Raw genomic sequence first — 13,473 nt, forward strand, 5'->3', positions numbered from 1 at the left:
TATTCAAATAGGCGTAATTCTGGGAGGATTTGGGGCGTTACATAATGCGCGTGCACGAGCATTAGTTTTCACGCTGGTCGGGATTTATGTAGCAGAAGAACGTGGAAGTTGGAGTACGCACAGATTCCTGCATCTGGATTTTTCTGTGCGTAAGCACATTTCAGCTTTTGTGCTTACGCCATGTTATAGTGCGAGTTCTACGCACTGCGTTATACATGAGGCCCCTGGAGTATCTGGAATTGATTAATTGATTGTAATCTGTGTGCCACATGTGTACACAGCCAATCTGTTGGAGCCAGAAGTCTGGCTGGGTTGCAGGGGATCAAATACTTATTTCACTCAATGACATGCAAATCAATTTACAACTTTTACATCATGTGTTTTTTCTGGATTTTTAATTAATATTGTGTCTCTCTCCAATAAAATAAAACTACCATCAAATTAGAAACAGTTCATTACTTTGTAAGTGAGCAAAATTACAAATTCAGCAAGGTATCAAATACTTACAAGAAAAATGAAGTGTCACATTTTTGAACGGGCGCATAAGTCAGGGTCTGATTTTATGATCGATTTTTCAGGTTTCAAGAACAGACATACGCGAGCACATGCGGTAATCAGTCTTAACATGAAAAGATGCGGACGAAAGAAAAGAAGCGGGCCGCTAGGGTGGAGAAAAGAAGAGCTGCTCAGGAAGCAGCAAGCGCATCAACCTCTGAGCAGACGAATGGTAAACATACAGAGAGAGAGGATGAAAACAGGGAATGCTCAAGAGTATTCACTGTACGTTATCGTGCAATGCGCAGTTACTGGTTGTTATAAAATCCTTGTTTTAGTATATTGGTTATGTGGGCTCATTAACATTCAAAATATAATTTAATAATTCTTGCAACAAAAGCAAACTCCTTGAATCTGAAGTGTTACATCCACCGATGGGGTTTTAGAGATATCGGTTTTGTAAAAAGAACTACCCTGCAAGTCATAGGTTTTTGAAATACACATGATATTAAAAACTCCTCCATGCTATTATGAGTGACGCTTAAAAAGTTTCCACACTTTTATATTTTCGTTGGAAACAGTAAAGGTAGGAGGGGTAGTAATTTAACATTGAAAGTTGGCCCGATGCTGGGAAGATTGCATCGCAAAACGAAGGTGAATATGAAGAAAAGTAGATGTCATTTGTTTTCAAAATCCATAATAAAGAGTTTAAAAAAAAAAAAAAAAAGTGCGGAAATTTTTTCAGTATCCATCATAGAAGAGTAAAACTGGTAGTATCAGCTTTAATTTTAAGATATCATCCCGATCTTTGATGCAGAAGTAGTGGTCTCACAAAAGCAGGGAAAAATTTTCCTAAAAGCACAAAGCTTCTTTCAGTCTATACTTATTGTTTGAAAATTTATTAAAGCTACGGAATTAACTCAAATTAAAGATTTTCTTTTAAACCTAAATGCCCCCTCCACACTGAAATGCAATTAAGTGAACCCGAGAATTATATTTTCAAAAATGTTTTTGAACAGAGCCCAATTCTCCTCTTACCTTATCAAATACTCTAAAGGCTTCTCTAATTTCTTCTTCACTGTCTGTATCCTTCATCTTTCTTGCCATCATTGTGAGAAACTCTGGGAAATCAATAGTTCCATTGCCTGAAAAAACAGATATTAAGTCAAAACTGGCTTGTCAACTGCTGCACATGAATTTAATTGGTGACAATTTTGCAAATCTGAAACTGTGTGACCAGTCAATACCCGAGTTCTGATGGTCAGCTTCTAGGTGCCAGGCTCTAAAGGGAATGTACTTCAGAGAGCAAGAGGTTTACAGTCTTGGCCAAAAGTTTTGAGAATGACACAAATATTAATTTTCACAAATTTAGCTGATGTCAATTTGCATATACAGTGGTGTGAAAAACTATTTGCCCCCTTCCTGATATCTTATTCTTTTGCATGTTTGTCACACAAAATGTTTCTGATCATCAAGCACATTTAACCATTAGTCAAATATAACACAAGTAAACACAAAATGCTGTTTTTAAATGATGGTTTTTATTATTTAGGGAGAAAAAAAAATCCAAACCTACATGGCCCTCTGTGAAAAAAGTAATTGCCCCCTTGTTAAAAAATCACCTAACTGTGGTGTATCACACCTGAGTTCAATTTCCGTAGCCAACCCCAGGCCTGATTACTGCCACACCTTTTCAATCAAGAAATCACTTAAATATGAGCTGCCTGACACAGAGAAGTAGACCAAAAGCACCTCAAAAGCTAGACATCATGCCAAGATCCAAAGAAATTCAGGAACAAATGAGAACAGAAGCAATTGAGATCTATCAGTCTGGTAAAGGTTATAAAGCCATTTCTAAATCTTTGGGACTCCAGCGAACCACAGTGAGAGCCATTATCCACAAATGGCAAAAACATGCAACAGTGGTGAACCTTCCCAGGAGTGGCCAACCGACCAAAATTACCCCAAGAGCGCAGAGACGACTCATCCGAGAGGTCACAAAAGACCCCAGGACAACGTCTAAAGAACTGCAGGCCTCACTTGCCTCAATTAAGGTCAGTGTTCACGACTCCACCATAAAAAAGAGACTGGGCAAAAACGGCCTGCATGGCAGATTTCCAAGACGCAAACCACTGTTAAGCAAAAGAACATTAGGGCTCGTCTCAATTTTGCTAAGAAACATCTCAATGATTGCCAAGACCTTTGGGAAAATACCTTGTGGACTGATGAGATAAAAGTTGAACTTTTTGGAAGGCAAATGTCCCGTTACATCTGGCGCAAAAGGAACACAGCATTTCAGAAAAAGAACATCATACCAACAGTAAAATATGGTGGTGGTAGTGTGATGGTCTGGGGTTGTTTTGCTGCTTCAGGACCTGGAAGGCTTGCTGTGATAGATGGAACCATGAATTCTACTGTCTACCAAAAAATCCTGAAGGAGAATGTCCGCCATCTGTTCATCAACTCAAGCTGAAGCGATCTTGGGTGCTGCAACAGGACAATGACCCAAAACACACCAGCAAATCCACCTCTGAATGGCTGAAGAAAAACAAAATGAAGACTTTGGAGTGGCCTAGTCAAAGTCCTGACCTGAATCCAATTGAGATGCTATGGCATGACCTTAGAAAGGCGGTTCATGCTAGAAAACCCTCAAATAAAGCTGAATTACAACAGGTTTTGATTTTTTTTCTCCCTAAATATTAAAAATCATCATTTAAAAACTGCATTTTGTGTTTACTTGTGTTATATTTGACTAATGGTTAAATGTGTTTGATGATCAGAAACATTTTGTGTGACAAACATGCAAAAGAATAAGAAATCAGGAAGGGGGCAAATAGTTTTTCACACCACTGTACTTGAGAATGTTGAAGAGTGAGCAGATGAATTGCAATTAATTGCAAAGTCCCTCTTTGCCATGAAAATGAACTTAATCCCAAAAAACCCATTTTAACTGCATGTCAGCCCTGCCACAAAAGGACCTGCTGACATCATCACAGTGATCCTTTTATTAACACGGGTGAGACTCTATATTGTAACTCCACCAGCATGACAGAGGTTCAATTGTTATGAAGGCGGCTTCAGGGTGCCCAAGAAAGTCCAGCAAGCGCCAGGACCGTCTCCTAAAGTTGATCCAGCTGCTGGCACCACCAGTGCAGAGCTTGTGTAGGAATGGCAGCAGGCAGGTGGGAGTTCATCTACACGCACAGTGAGGTGAAGGTTTTTGGAGGATGGCCTTGTGGGTGTCAAGAAGGGCAGGAAAAAAGCCAAGAAAAACCATCAGGGACAGACTGATATTCTGCAAAAGGTACAGAGATTGGACTGCTGAGACTATTGGGGGAAAAGTCATTTTCTCACATGAATCCCCCTTTCTGATTGTTTGGGGCATCCGGAAAAAAAGGCGAGCTCTGCTACCATTAGTCCTGTGTCATGCCAACAGTAAAGCATCCTGAGACCATTCATGTTAGCCAAGGCAGTGGGCTCACTCACAATTTGGCCCAAGAACACAGCCATGAATAAAGAATTGGAACAAAACATCCTCCGAGAGCAACTTCTCCCAACCATCCAAGAACAGTTTGGTGACCAACAATGCCTTTTCCAGCATGATGGAGAACCAGGCTATAAAGAAAAAGTGACAACTAAGTGACTCGGGGGAACAAAACATCGAAATTTTGGGTCCACGGCCAAGAAACTCCCCAGACCTTAACCCCATTGAGAAGTGGTCAAGCCTCAAGAGGCAGGTGGACAAACAAAAACCCACCAATACTGACAAACTCCAAGCATTGACTCTGCAAAAATGGGCTGCCATCAGTCAGGATTTGGCCCAGAAGTTGATTGCCAGCCTGCCAGGGCGAACTGCAGAGGTCTTGAAAAAGAAAGAAAGGACCAACGCTGCAAATATTGACTGTCTGCATAAACTTCATGTCATTGTCATTAAAAGCCTTTGAAACTTATGGAATGCTTATAATTCTACTTCAGTATGAAACACAAACATCTGACAAAAAAGATCTAAAAACACTGAAGCAGCAAAGTATGTGAAAATCAATACTCATGTCATTCTCCAAACCTTTGTCCACGACTGTAGAATTTAAAAAGTGACCATCTAAAGTTGCATGGAGGCTATGGAGTAGTGAAAAGGCTGGCCGTAGAAGGTGTCAGTTATTGCCAAGTGGCAAGCAAGGACGACAGGTAGGCTGGTGTGGCAACATTTATAAAGACAGCCGTGTGATGCATTCATTGCATTTGGCTTAATTTAGAGCTATAGAACCAAAACTTTAGAAAACAGTCTAATCCTAACCCTAATATATTAATACTTCTTGAAAGAAGACCACTAAAAGCATTAGATCGTTTTATAGGTCAATATTCTCACGTGTACAGACTACAGTAAAATGCTGACTTGCATGTGCTAATCAACATGCAAAACATCGCCGCTTTCCAGTGACATGATTAGCGAGTTACCTCAAAACTTACCTTCCTTACCTGAAAAATCCCAGAAGAAAGTTTACAACACTATCTACCATTAAGAGCCATTTTAAACTTTCACTCAGATTCTAATGACAGTAACTGAATAGGATTTGGAGGTGAAGCTAAAAGATAACTTTAGTCAAAGCCACACCAAGAATATCATTCATTTTATTAATACTAACTGTAGGTCAAAAGAATATGATCCAGACAAGAACCAGAAAAGAACATATAAAATTTACATTGTCTCCAGGCTAAGATTCATTTAGCAAGCGTCATACACGTGTGACCCAGGGGCAGCGGGGTGCACGGACTCTCTTTCTAAGTTCCCTGCACACCTTTCCTGGGAAGTCCCGCAAAGTTATGGTGCCTCAGCTCAGAACGTCACTTCCTGTCCCGGCCACGGGAATGACATCAGTTTCCGAAGGCTCCCTATAAAGCCTCACTCCCCTCCTCTGGATTTCAGTTCTGTTTTGGACTCTGCCTTATAAAATAAACCTTGTTTTAAAAAAAAAAATACTTTTGCAGCCAGGAAGACATTATATGGGTGGCTACCCCAAACCTTTACAATGTCTGGGGTCTCATCATGTCACAAGAGAGGAGAACAATTTCTAGTCAAGATCTTTGAATAAGGTAACTGTCCAACAAAGTTTAGGATGAGTTTTTCAATACAATGTGGGTCTGTAGCCAGGTTGTCTGCGTCAGTCTGAGAGATGCAAACAATCCTCATATCTGGCCATAAGACCCGTGTCTCTATTCAAACCACGTTGTAATGTATTAAATTTTAGCAGGAGTTGGACTTCCCATTCTTTTCTCTCTTGCCGTGTTCTGAAGTTGCCCATAAGCCCTGTGACTTTAAAATCCCTCTCACAGTGTACATGGTGGTTAAGGGGGCTGCTACAGGAACATCCGTTTTGTCAGTTTTACAAAAGGTATTTAACATCACCAACAGTATATACCGCTTAAAATATCAGTGTGGAGGGAAGGTAATTATTTGTAGAAAATGTGTTACAATGGCTAACCACAACCCTTTGACTGGTGCACTGTGTGAAAGCAGAGTTGTCAACTTGTAACCTCAAACTTTGGCTGTGCTTGGAAGCAGGCGTGCTGCAGATGCTTTAGCAGAAGTTCCATCACTATGATACGGTGAGTACATAAAAATAAAATCAGGAGTGGTCTCCCCTAGAGTGTTTCTCATATACTCAGATATGCGGAGGGATATTTGAGTAGTAAACCGCAAGACAATGGATTATATTATGTACATTAAAGAACCATCAACAACAAATCAATAAGATATTGAACAATTATTATGAAAAGAAAGTTGAGATAAGTCAAGCAAAATGACACCTTTTACTGGCTAACTAAAAAGATTACAATATGTGTGCTTTCGAGGCAACTCAGGCCCCTTCTTCAGGCAGATATAATACAGAAACTGGAGTTCCCTGTGTTTAGACAGACACCCGGGGGGTATTTTTCGTACGTGAATTGCTCGTTTAGCCGGATGTAATTGTTGAAGATTTGGCGTGATCCTGGATCGGTCGGTTTTTTGAAACTCTTGCGGGATGTGTTGTCATAGCAGCAGATCCAAATCCTCAAACCTGCTGGTTTGCTCTATGTAAACAAAGATTAGCTCACACACTTAATCAGTGACCATGCATGGAATTCATTCAGTTGTGGCTTCGCCGTTCATGAATGAGCGACCAACTGATATCGGTGCGCAAATTATAAGAAGAGAATTTCATATAGGGGCCGCATGGTGGCGCAGTGGTAGCGCTGCTGCCTCGCAGTTAGGAGACCTGGGTTCGCTTCCGGGTCCTCCCTGCATGGAGTTTGCATGTTCTCCCAGTGTCTGCGTGGGTTTCCTCCGGGCACTCCAGTTTCCTCCCACAATCCAAAGACATGCAGGTTAGGTGGATTGGCGATTCTAAATTGGCCCTAGTGTGTGCTTGGTGCGTGGGTGTGTTTGTGTGTGTCCTGCGGTGGGTTGGCACCCTCCCCAGGATTGGTTCCTGCCTTGTGCCCTGTGTTGGCTGGGATTGGCTCCAGCAGACCCCCCCGTGACCCTGTATTCGGATTCAGCGGGTTAGAAAATGGAAGGATGGATGGATGAATTTCATATAGAGAGGGTTTTACACAATCGGAGGAAATTCTTTTCGAAAGAAAGATACCGCTTTAGCAGAGTGGGAATATTGTACCTCAAAGATTTATTAGCACCTTATATTAGAAGTCAAACTAGGTGAAGTCGGGTTCTCATAACCACAGTATTCATTGCTTTGAGGTTTTTTGCAAGCGGCACTTTTTATATTTACCGTATGCGATGCAGAAAGTCTATCTAAAAGTGCAGTTTGCCAGGCAATTCGTAAAGTCTGTTTGGCTCTGAAATATTTCCTTCGGATTTTCATAGTGTTTCCTGGACACCTGCATGTGCAGACAATAAAAGAGGCGTTTCGTGCCATTTCAGGTAGGTAATACACAAGCAAAAACACCCACAGTTCCATAAATAATCGCACAATCAGCCTAATATTCTCATTACCCAGGATTTCCAAATGTGATTGGGGCACATGGGACTGATCAAACATTTGGAAAATGTACCATTCCTCCTGATCAATAATCAGACACAGTATCTTCAAATATTTGACCTTCGTCAATATCTCTTTGGTCAGACAAGTTCTAGGGATATGACATTCCCTGCAACTGACCCAACAAAAAAAAGAGGGCTATATGGAACATACCTATAGCACACATTGAGGACAAACCTATGTAATGAGCGTCCTTTACCTAAAATGAAGTGACCACTGCATCCTGCCACTGGTTCTGAGGAGGAGCTTCCCCCTGGAGAGCCAACTCTTCTGCAGGGGTTAGGGTCTGGACCGCGTGGACCTCCACCTGTTTTTTGCTTGTCTGCCTTCTTATTAGCTTTAAGATTCATGTTTTTTATATTATATATGATTCTTTATGTCAACAATTCTTTAAATAATTATATGCCGATATTTACCAGTTTGAAGTATATTCTTGTACTTCACTTTAACCTGTTTCCATGTTCATCTTGTGCTCACATTTGATCTGGAATTATGACATATCAAATACAGTGCATTCGGAAAGTATTCACAGCGCATGACTTTTTCCACATTTGGTTATGTAACAGCCTTATTCCAAAATGGATTAAATTCATTTTTTTCCAAGAATTCTACACACAACACCCCATAATGACAATGTGAAAAAAGTTTACTTGAGATTTTTGCAAATTTATTAAAAATAAAAAAATTGAGAAAGCACATGTACGTAAGTATTGACAGCCTTATAATATTATATATATATATATATATATCAGCCCAATACTTTGTCGATGTACCTTTGATTACAGCCTCAAATCTTTTGGAATATGATGCCACAAGCTTGGCACACCTATCCTTGGCCAGTTTCGCCCATTCCTCTTTGCAGCACCTCTCAAGCTCCATCAGGCTGGATGGGAAGCGTCGGTGCACAGCCATTTTAAGATCTCTCCAGAGATCTTCAATCGGATTCAAGTCTGGGCTACTCAAGGACATTTACAGAGTTGTCCTGAAACCACTCCTTTGATATCTTGGCTGTATGCTTAGGGTCGTCCGTTCATCTTTCAGCAGTACGTCGGCCCAGTCTGAGGTCAAGAGCGCTCTGGAGCAGTTTTTCATCCAGGATGTCTCTGTACATTGCTGCAGTCATCTTTCCCTTTATCCTGACTAGTCTCCCAGTTCGTGCCGCTGAAAAACATCCCCACAGCATGATGCTGCCACCACCATGCTTCACTGTAGGGATGGTATTGGCCTGGTGATGAGCGGTGCCTGGTTTCCTCCAAATGTGACACCTGGCATTCACACCAAAGAGTTCAATCTTTGTCTCATCAGACCAGAGAATTTTGTATCTCATGGTCTGAGAGTCCTTCAGGTGCCTTTTGGCAAACTCCAGGCGGGCTGCCATGTGCCTTTTAGTAAGGAGTGGCTTCCATCTGGCCACTCTACCATACAGGCCTGCTTGGTGGATTACTGCAGAGATGGTTGTCCTTCTGGAAGGTTCTCCTCTCTCCACAGAGGACCTTTGGAGCTCTGACAGAGTGACCATTGGGTTCTTCGTCACCTCCCTGACTAAGGCCCTTCTCCCCCGATCGCTCAGTTAAGATGGCTGGCCAGCTCTAGAAGAGTCTTGGTGGTTTTGAACTTCTTCCACTTACAGATGGAGGCCACTGTGCTCATTGGGACCTTCAAAGCAGCAGAAACTTTTCTGTAACCTTTCCCCAGATTTGTGCCTTGTGACAATCCTGTCTCGGAGGTCTACAGACAATTTCTTTGACTTCGTGCTTGGTTTGTGCTCTGACAGGAACTGTCAACTGTGGGACCTTCTATAGACAAGTGTGTGCCTTTCCAAATCATGTCCAGTCAACTGAATGTACCACAGGTGGACTCCAATTAAGCTGCAGAAACACCTGAAGGATGATCGGGGGAAACAGGATACACCTGAGCTCAATTTGGAGCTTCATGGCAAAGGCTGTGAGAATACTTATGTACATGTTCTTTCTCAGTTTTTTTTATTTTTAATAAATTTGCAAAAACCTCAAGTAAACTTTTTTCACATTGTCATAATGGGGTGTTGTGTGTAGAATTCTGCGGAAAAAAATGAATTTAATCCATTTTGGAATAAGACTGTAACATAACAAAATGTGGAAAAAGTAATGCGCTGTGAATACTTTCCGGATGCACTGTAAATCTGACACATAGGAAATGAAATGCTGCATTCAGTAAGTACAATGCACACTACTTAGCATTTAATTTGTCGGCCACTTTTTGCCAGCCATGTTTTCTGGTTTGGACTGCTTTTGCAGTGTTACCCTTTGTGCATATTAGAACTTGAAATTCTTCATATCCTTCGAATAAAAGGTCCTGCTCCGCTTTTGTTACAGCCTATCAAAGACTTGCTGATCAGGTTTTCTAGACTCAATATATATGGGCTTTTCAATCATCTCGGATGATTAGATCCAGCTACACTAATCTATCAAACGGCTGCTTTGAAAAACCAACTTATCCCAGATGAGTTTCACCGGCATTAACTCATCCAAGATGAGGCATCTGATCTCGGATGATTTAAGCAGCGTACAGAAAATACTCCCCAGGACAGGTACATCATTGGAAAACCTTTAAGTGAGACATCTTGAATGTAAAAAATTAATAGACCTCTCCAGGCTAAGATTCATTTAGCAAGCGTCATACACGTGTGACCCAGGGGCAGCGGGGTGCATGGACTCTCTAAGTTCCCTGCACACCTTTCCTGGGAAGTCCCGCAAAGTTATGGTGCCTCAGCTCAGAACGTCGCTTCCTGTCCCGGCCCCGGGAATGACATCACTTTCCGAAGACTCCCTATAAAGCCTCACTCCCCTCCTCTGGATTTCAGTTCTGTTTTGGACTACAATACAGGGAGGTCCAGATCTAATTATGCAGATCCAGATCATCTGGATGACTTTGATTTATGCAGGGATGATTCCAGTTCGGCGCGAAGACGATTCTTCATGTCGTCAGTTCGCACACTTCTCGATGGTCCGGGATTTTTTGGGGGGATTTTCTATGCAATAAACTTAAGTTATAACATAATGAAAATTGCATAATTAGATCTGGACCACCCTATACTTTTTATACAAGAAAGTAAAAAATGTTAGGACATTTGTTAAAAAATAGAATATGCTGTATGTGGTCATCCCTCATGACAGACTATAACCACCCTTACCCTCAGGTTATGATTATGCATCTTCCACTCACCGTCTGCATCCACTTCATTGATCATGTCTTGCAGTTCTGCCTCAGTAGGATTCTGACCAAGTGACCTCATGACTGTTCCCAACTCTTTAGTAGTGATAGTCCCATCTCCATCTTTGTCAAACAGTGAAAATGCTTCTTTGAACTCTGTGCAAAAAAGTAGGCAGATTAGATTTTATTTATTTATTGTCTCATTTATAATGTAATAAACTCCAACAGGAGCTTAAATCAAATGGAAATAACTGAATGAGTGTTAATACAACCATATTAGCTTCCATTAAAAACTCAGACCTTTTTAACCAAATTAAAAGCATGTGTTTATTAACATTTACAGTTGAAAGACTTCATCTAGAAACAGCCAGAATAGCAGATCATTTTAGAAGAATATTACATTTAGGTCAGGTATGTTTGGGGAGCGTCCACTGGTACAACAACATGTTGCCACATCCACCACACAACAAAAATGGCGCAGGAGCCTAGTTGGCACCCTAGGCAGGCACACATTCCAGTCCCGCCCCTCCAGAAATAATGCCTGGCTGCGGTAGATAGATGCGAGTGTCCCCTTGGCCTGGTCCAGCTGCTCGGATCCTTGGCAATGAGGATCCTGTGAGCCAGATCACCCTCGGGGAATGGAGCCACAACTGAGGTTCCTTAACTTTATAGGTAATGTTCCTCATTCGGGGCTCTGTGAATAACCGCTCGTACAACACCAAGTCTAACCAGCACTACCCAAGGACTCTCCCAAGTGACACAGTACTGATGGAGTCCAGTCTTAGTTACTGGATAGCACCCATGTCTCACAACCATGTAGCTAAACAGGAAGCACCAGGACTCTCAAGACTTGGGCCTTGGTCCTTTTGCAGAGATATCAGGAGCACCACACATGCCTTTCCAGCGACTTCATGTCCCCCAATCCAACTACTGACACAGGAAGAGCCACCAGAGACATGAATGTCACTGCCGAGGCAAGAAAACTTCTCGATGCAATCTCCCCGCAGACAGACACACTGCTGACTGCTGTGCCCAAAAACCCATTAAAGGCCTGGCCTTTACATTCCAAAAACCATACAAAAAATAAATTAAAACACACACCACCTCTTCCAAAATCCCATAATGCGAAAATGAAGCATTACCGTTTTAATTCTGCTTGAATTCAATCACACACACTTGTGCCTAAAACTATTTCCTCTGCAGAATCTGCCTTTCGGGCGTGTATTATTTTGCAACCTTTCCTGGTTAGGTGGTCATCGATACCAAGGCACTTTTCTTTCATTATTTAAAACACAAGCAGAGGTTCCTCTGCCTTGTCTCTCACACATAAATCATCTCGCTCTACTTTTTCATGCAATAATTGCATTTATTTATTTAATTTATCTCAAATTGGCACAAATGATATTGTATCGGCAGAGATTAAGCTAGGAAATTCCTCAGTATCTGTTTCTAGCCTTACAAAAACATCACAAACACCAACTACTACAACCCAGTCTCCCAGGAGTCTTGTGGACTTCATGCACAGCTGTATTCATAAAATTCTTCTGCATCTAAAGAAAAGCCCATTGGGTTTAGTCTTTGTAAGCTATTTGCAGACTACAAAATAAAGTCAAAAAAAAAAAAACCAAAACACTATACAGATCACATAAATGCTCTTCTGCTATTAACAGGACTGTAGCTGCTGACTTCACTACGCTATTCAGAGCAACACCGCATGTTCTTGCTTCCCAGATATTACGCTGCTGAAATTACAGAATACTGATCCCTAGAGAAAAGTGAGTATTTCAGTCAAGCGAGCTTGAAAACCCACACTGCCTTAGTAATAAAAGGCTAAACGAGGACAAACAAGGCAAAGGCGGAGGACAAGATGAAGAAATCTGCCAGACAGCTCTACGGTACAAGTTACAGTCACTGCAAAAACTCCAGATCTCCCTGCTATCCATTTTATATATCTATATAAATCATTTACGTTTGCTGATGATACCACCATTAAGTCGGTCTATTTACTAATGGCAACAAAACCCCCAATAGGAAAGCGGGGTCTTGTCTTGGGTCATCGTCTGCTTCCAACAATCAAGTGCTCAGTACCACCAAGACCGTGGAAATGGTCATGGTCTTCTGCAAGCAGCAGTAACAACCTCTCCCACTAGAAATAAATGGTTCAGCAGTCAATATGGTGGAATCTTTCAAAATTATGGGCACGACTATCACAAAACACTCTAAGCTGGGACATTAACACCACTTCATTAAAAAGGAGCAGCAGCGAGTGTACTTCTTACGCCAACTATAGAAATGAAATATTCCCCTCTCACCAATCCAAGTCCAACTTTACAAAGCCATAATTGAAAATGTAATCACCTTCTCCATTTTTGTCTGGTTTGGTTCAGCAACGGCACAATCCAAAAATACTGGATATACTCGCAGATAAGTTCTTTCAAGGATAAGTCGGGGCTTGATTTTACCATATAATTTCTGCCATTTTATAATGTTGCTCGTATAAGCAGAAAGCAGAATACTCACACCATTTGTCCAAGAGATTATGATATGCCAACGCTCACCCGAGAGACTATTGTGCCTACGTGACCACACAGTAATACCCAAACTATTCTGAAGTAACGTTTGCACTGTTTTGTGCTGCATTTTTGAGCAAGTGTAAAAGTCGGGGTCTGATTTTATGATCGATTTTTCAGGTTTCAGCAAGAGACTTATATGCAAGTATATATGGTATTCTTCAGTTTAATTTACTCAA

The 13,473-nt window shown here is 41.4% G+C and overlaps 1 protein-coding gene across 1 annotated transcript in view; it reads right to left on the reverse strand.

Moving 5' to 3' along the window:
- calm3a (calmodulin 3a (phosphorylase kinase, delta)) overlaps nt 1-13,473 on the reverse strand; it is a 50,455-nt gene that overhangs the window by 15,160 nt on the left and 21,822 nt on the right. The window contains exons 3-4 of the mRNA XM_039768058.1: nt 10,737-10,880; nt 1,534-1,640 (exon numbers count right to left, since the gene is read on the reverse strand). Coding sequence (XP_039623992.1) covers nt 1,534-1,640; nt 10,737-10,880 — 251 coding nt within the window. The remainder of the gene's footprint in view (nt 1-1,533; nt 1,641-10,736; nt 10,881-13,473) is intronic.

This window comes from Polypterus senegalus, chromosome 11 (genome assembly GCF_016835505.1).
Source record: "Polypterus senegalus isolate Bchr_013 chromosome 11, ASM1683550v1, whole genome shotgun sequence".
NCBI classification, from domain to species: Eukaryota; Metazoa; Chordata; class Cladistia; order Polypteriformes; family Polypteridae; genus Polypterus; species Polypterus senegalus.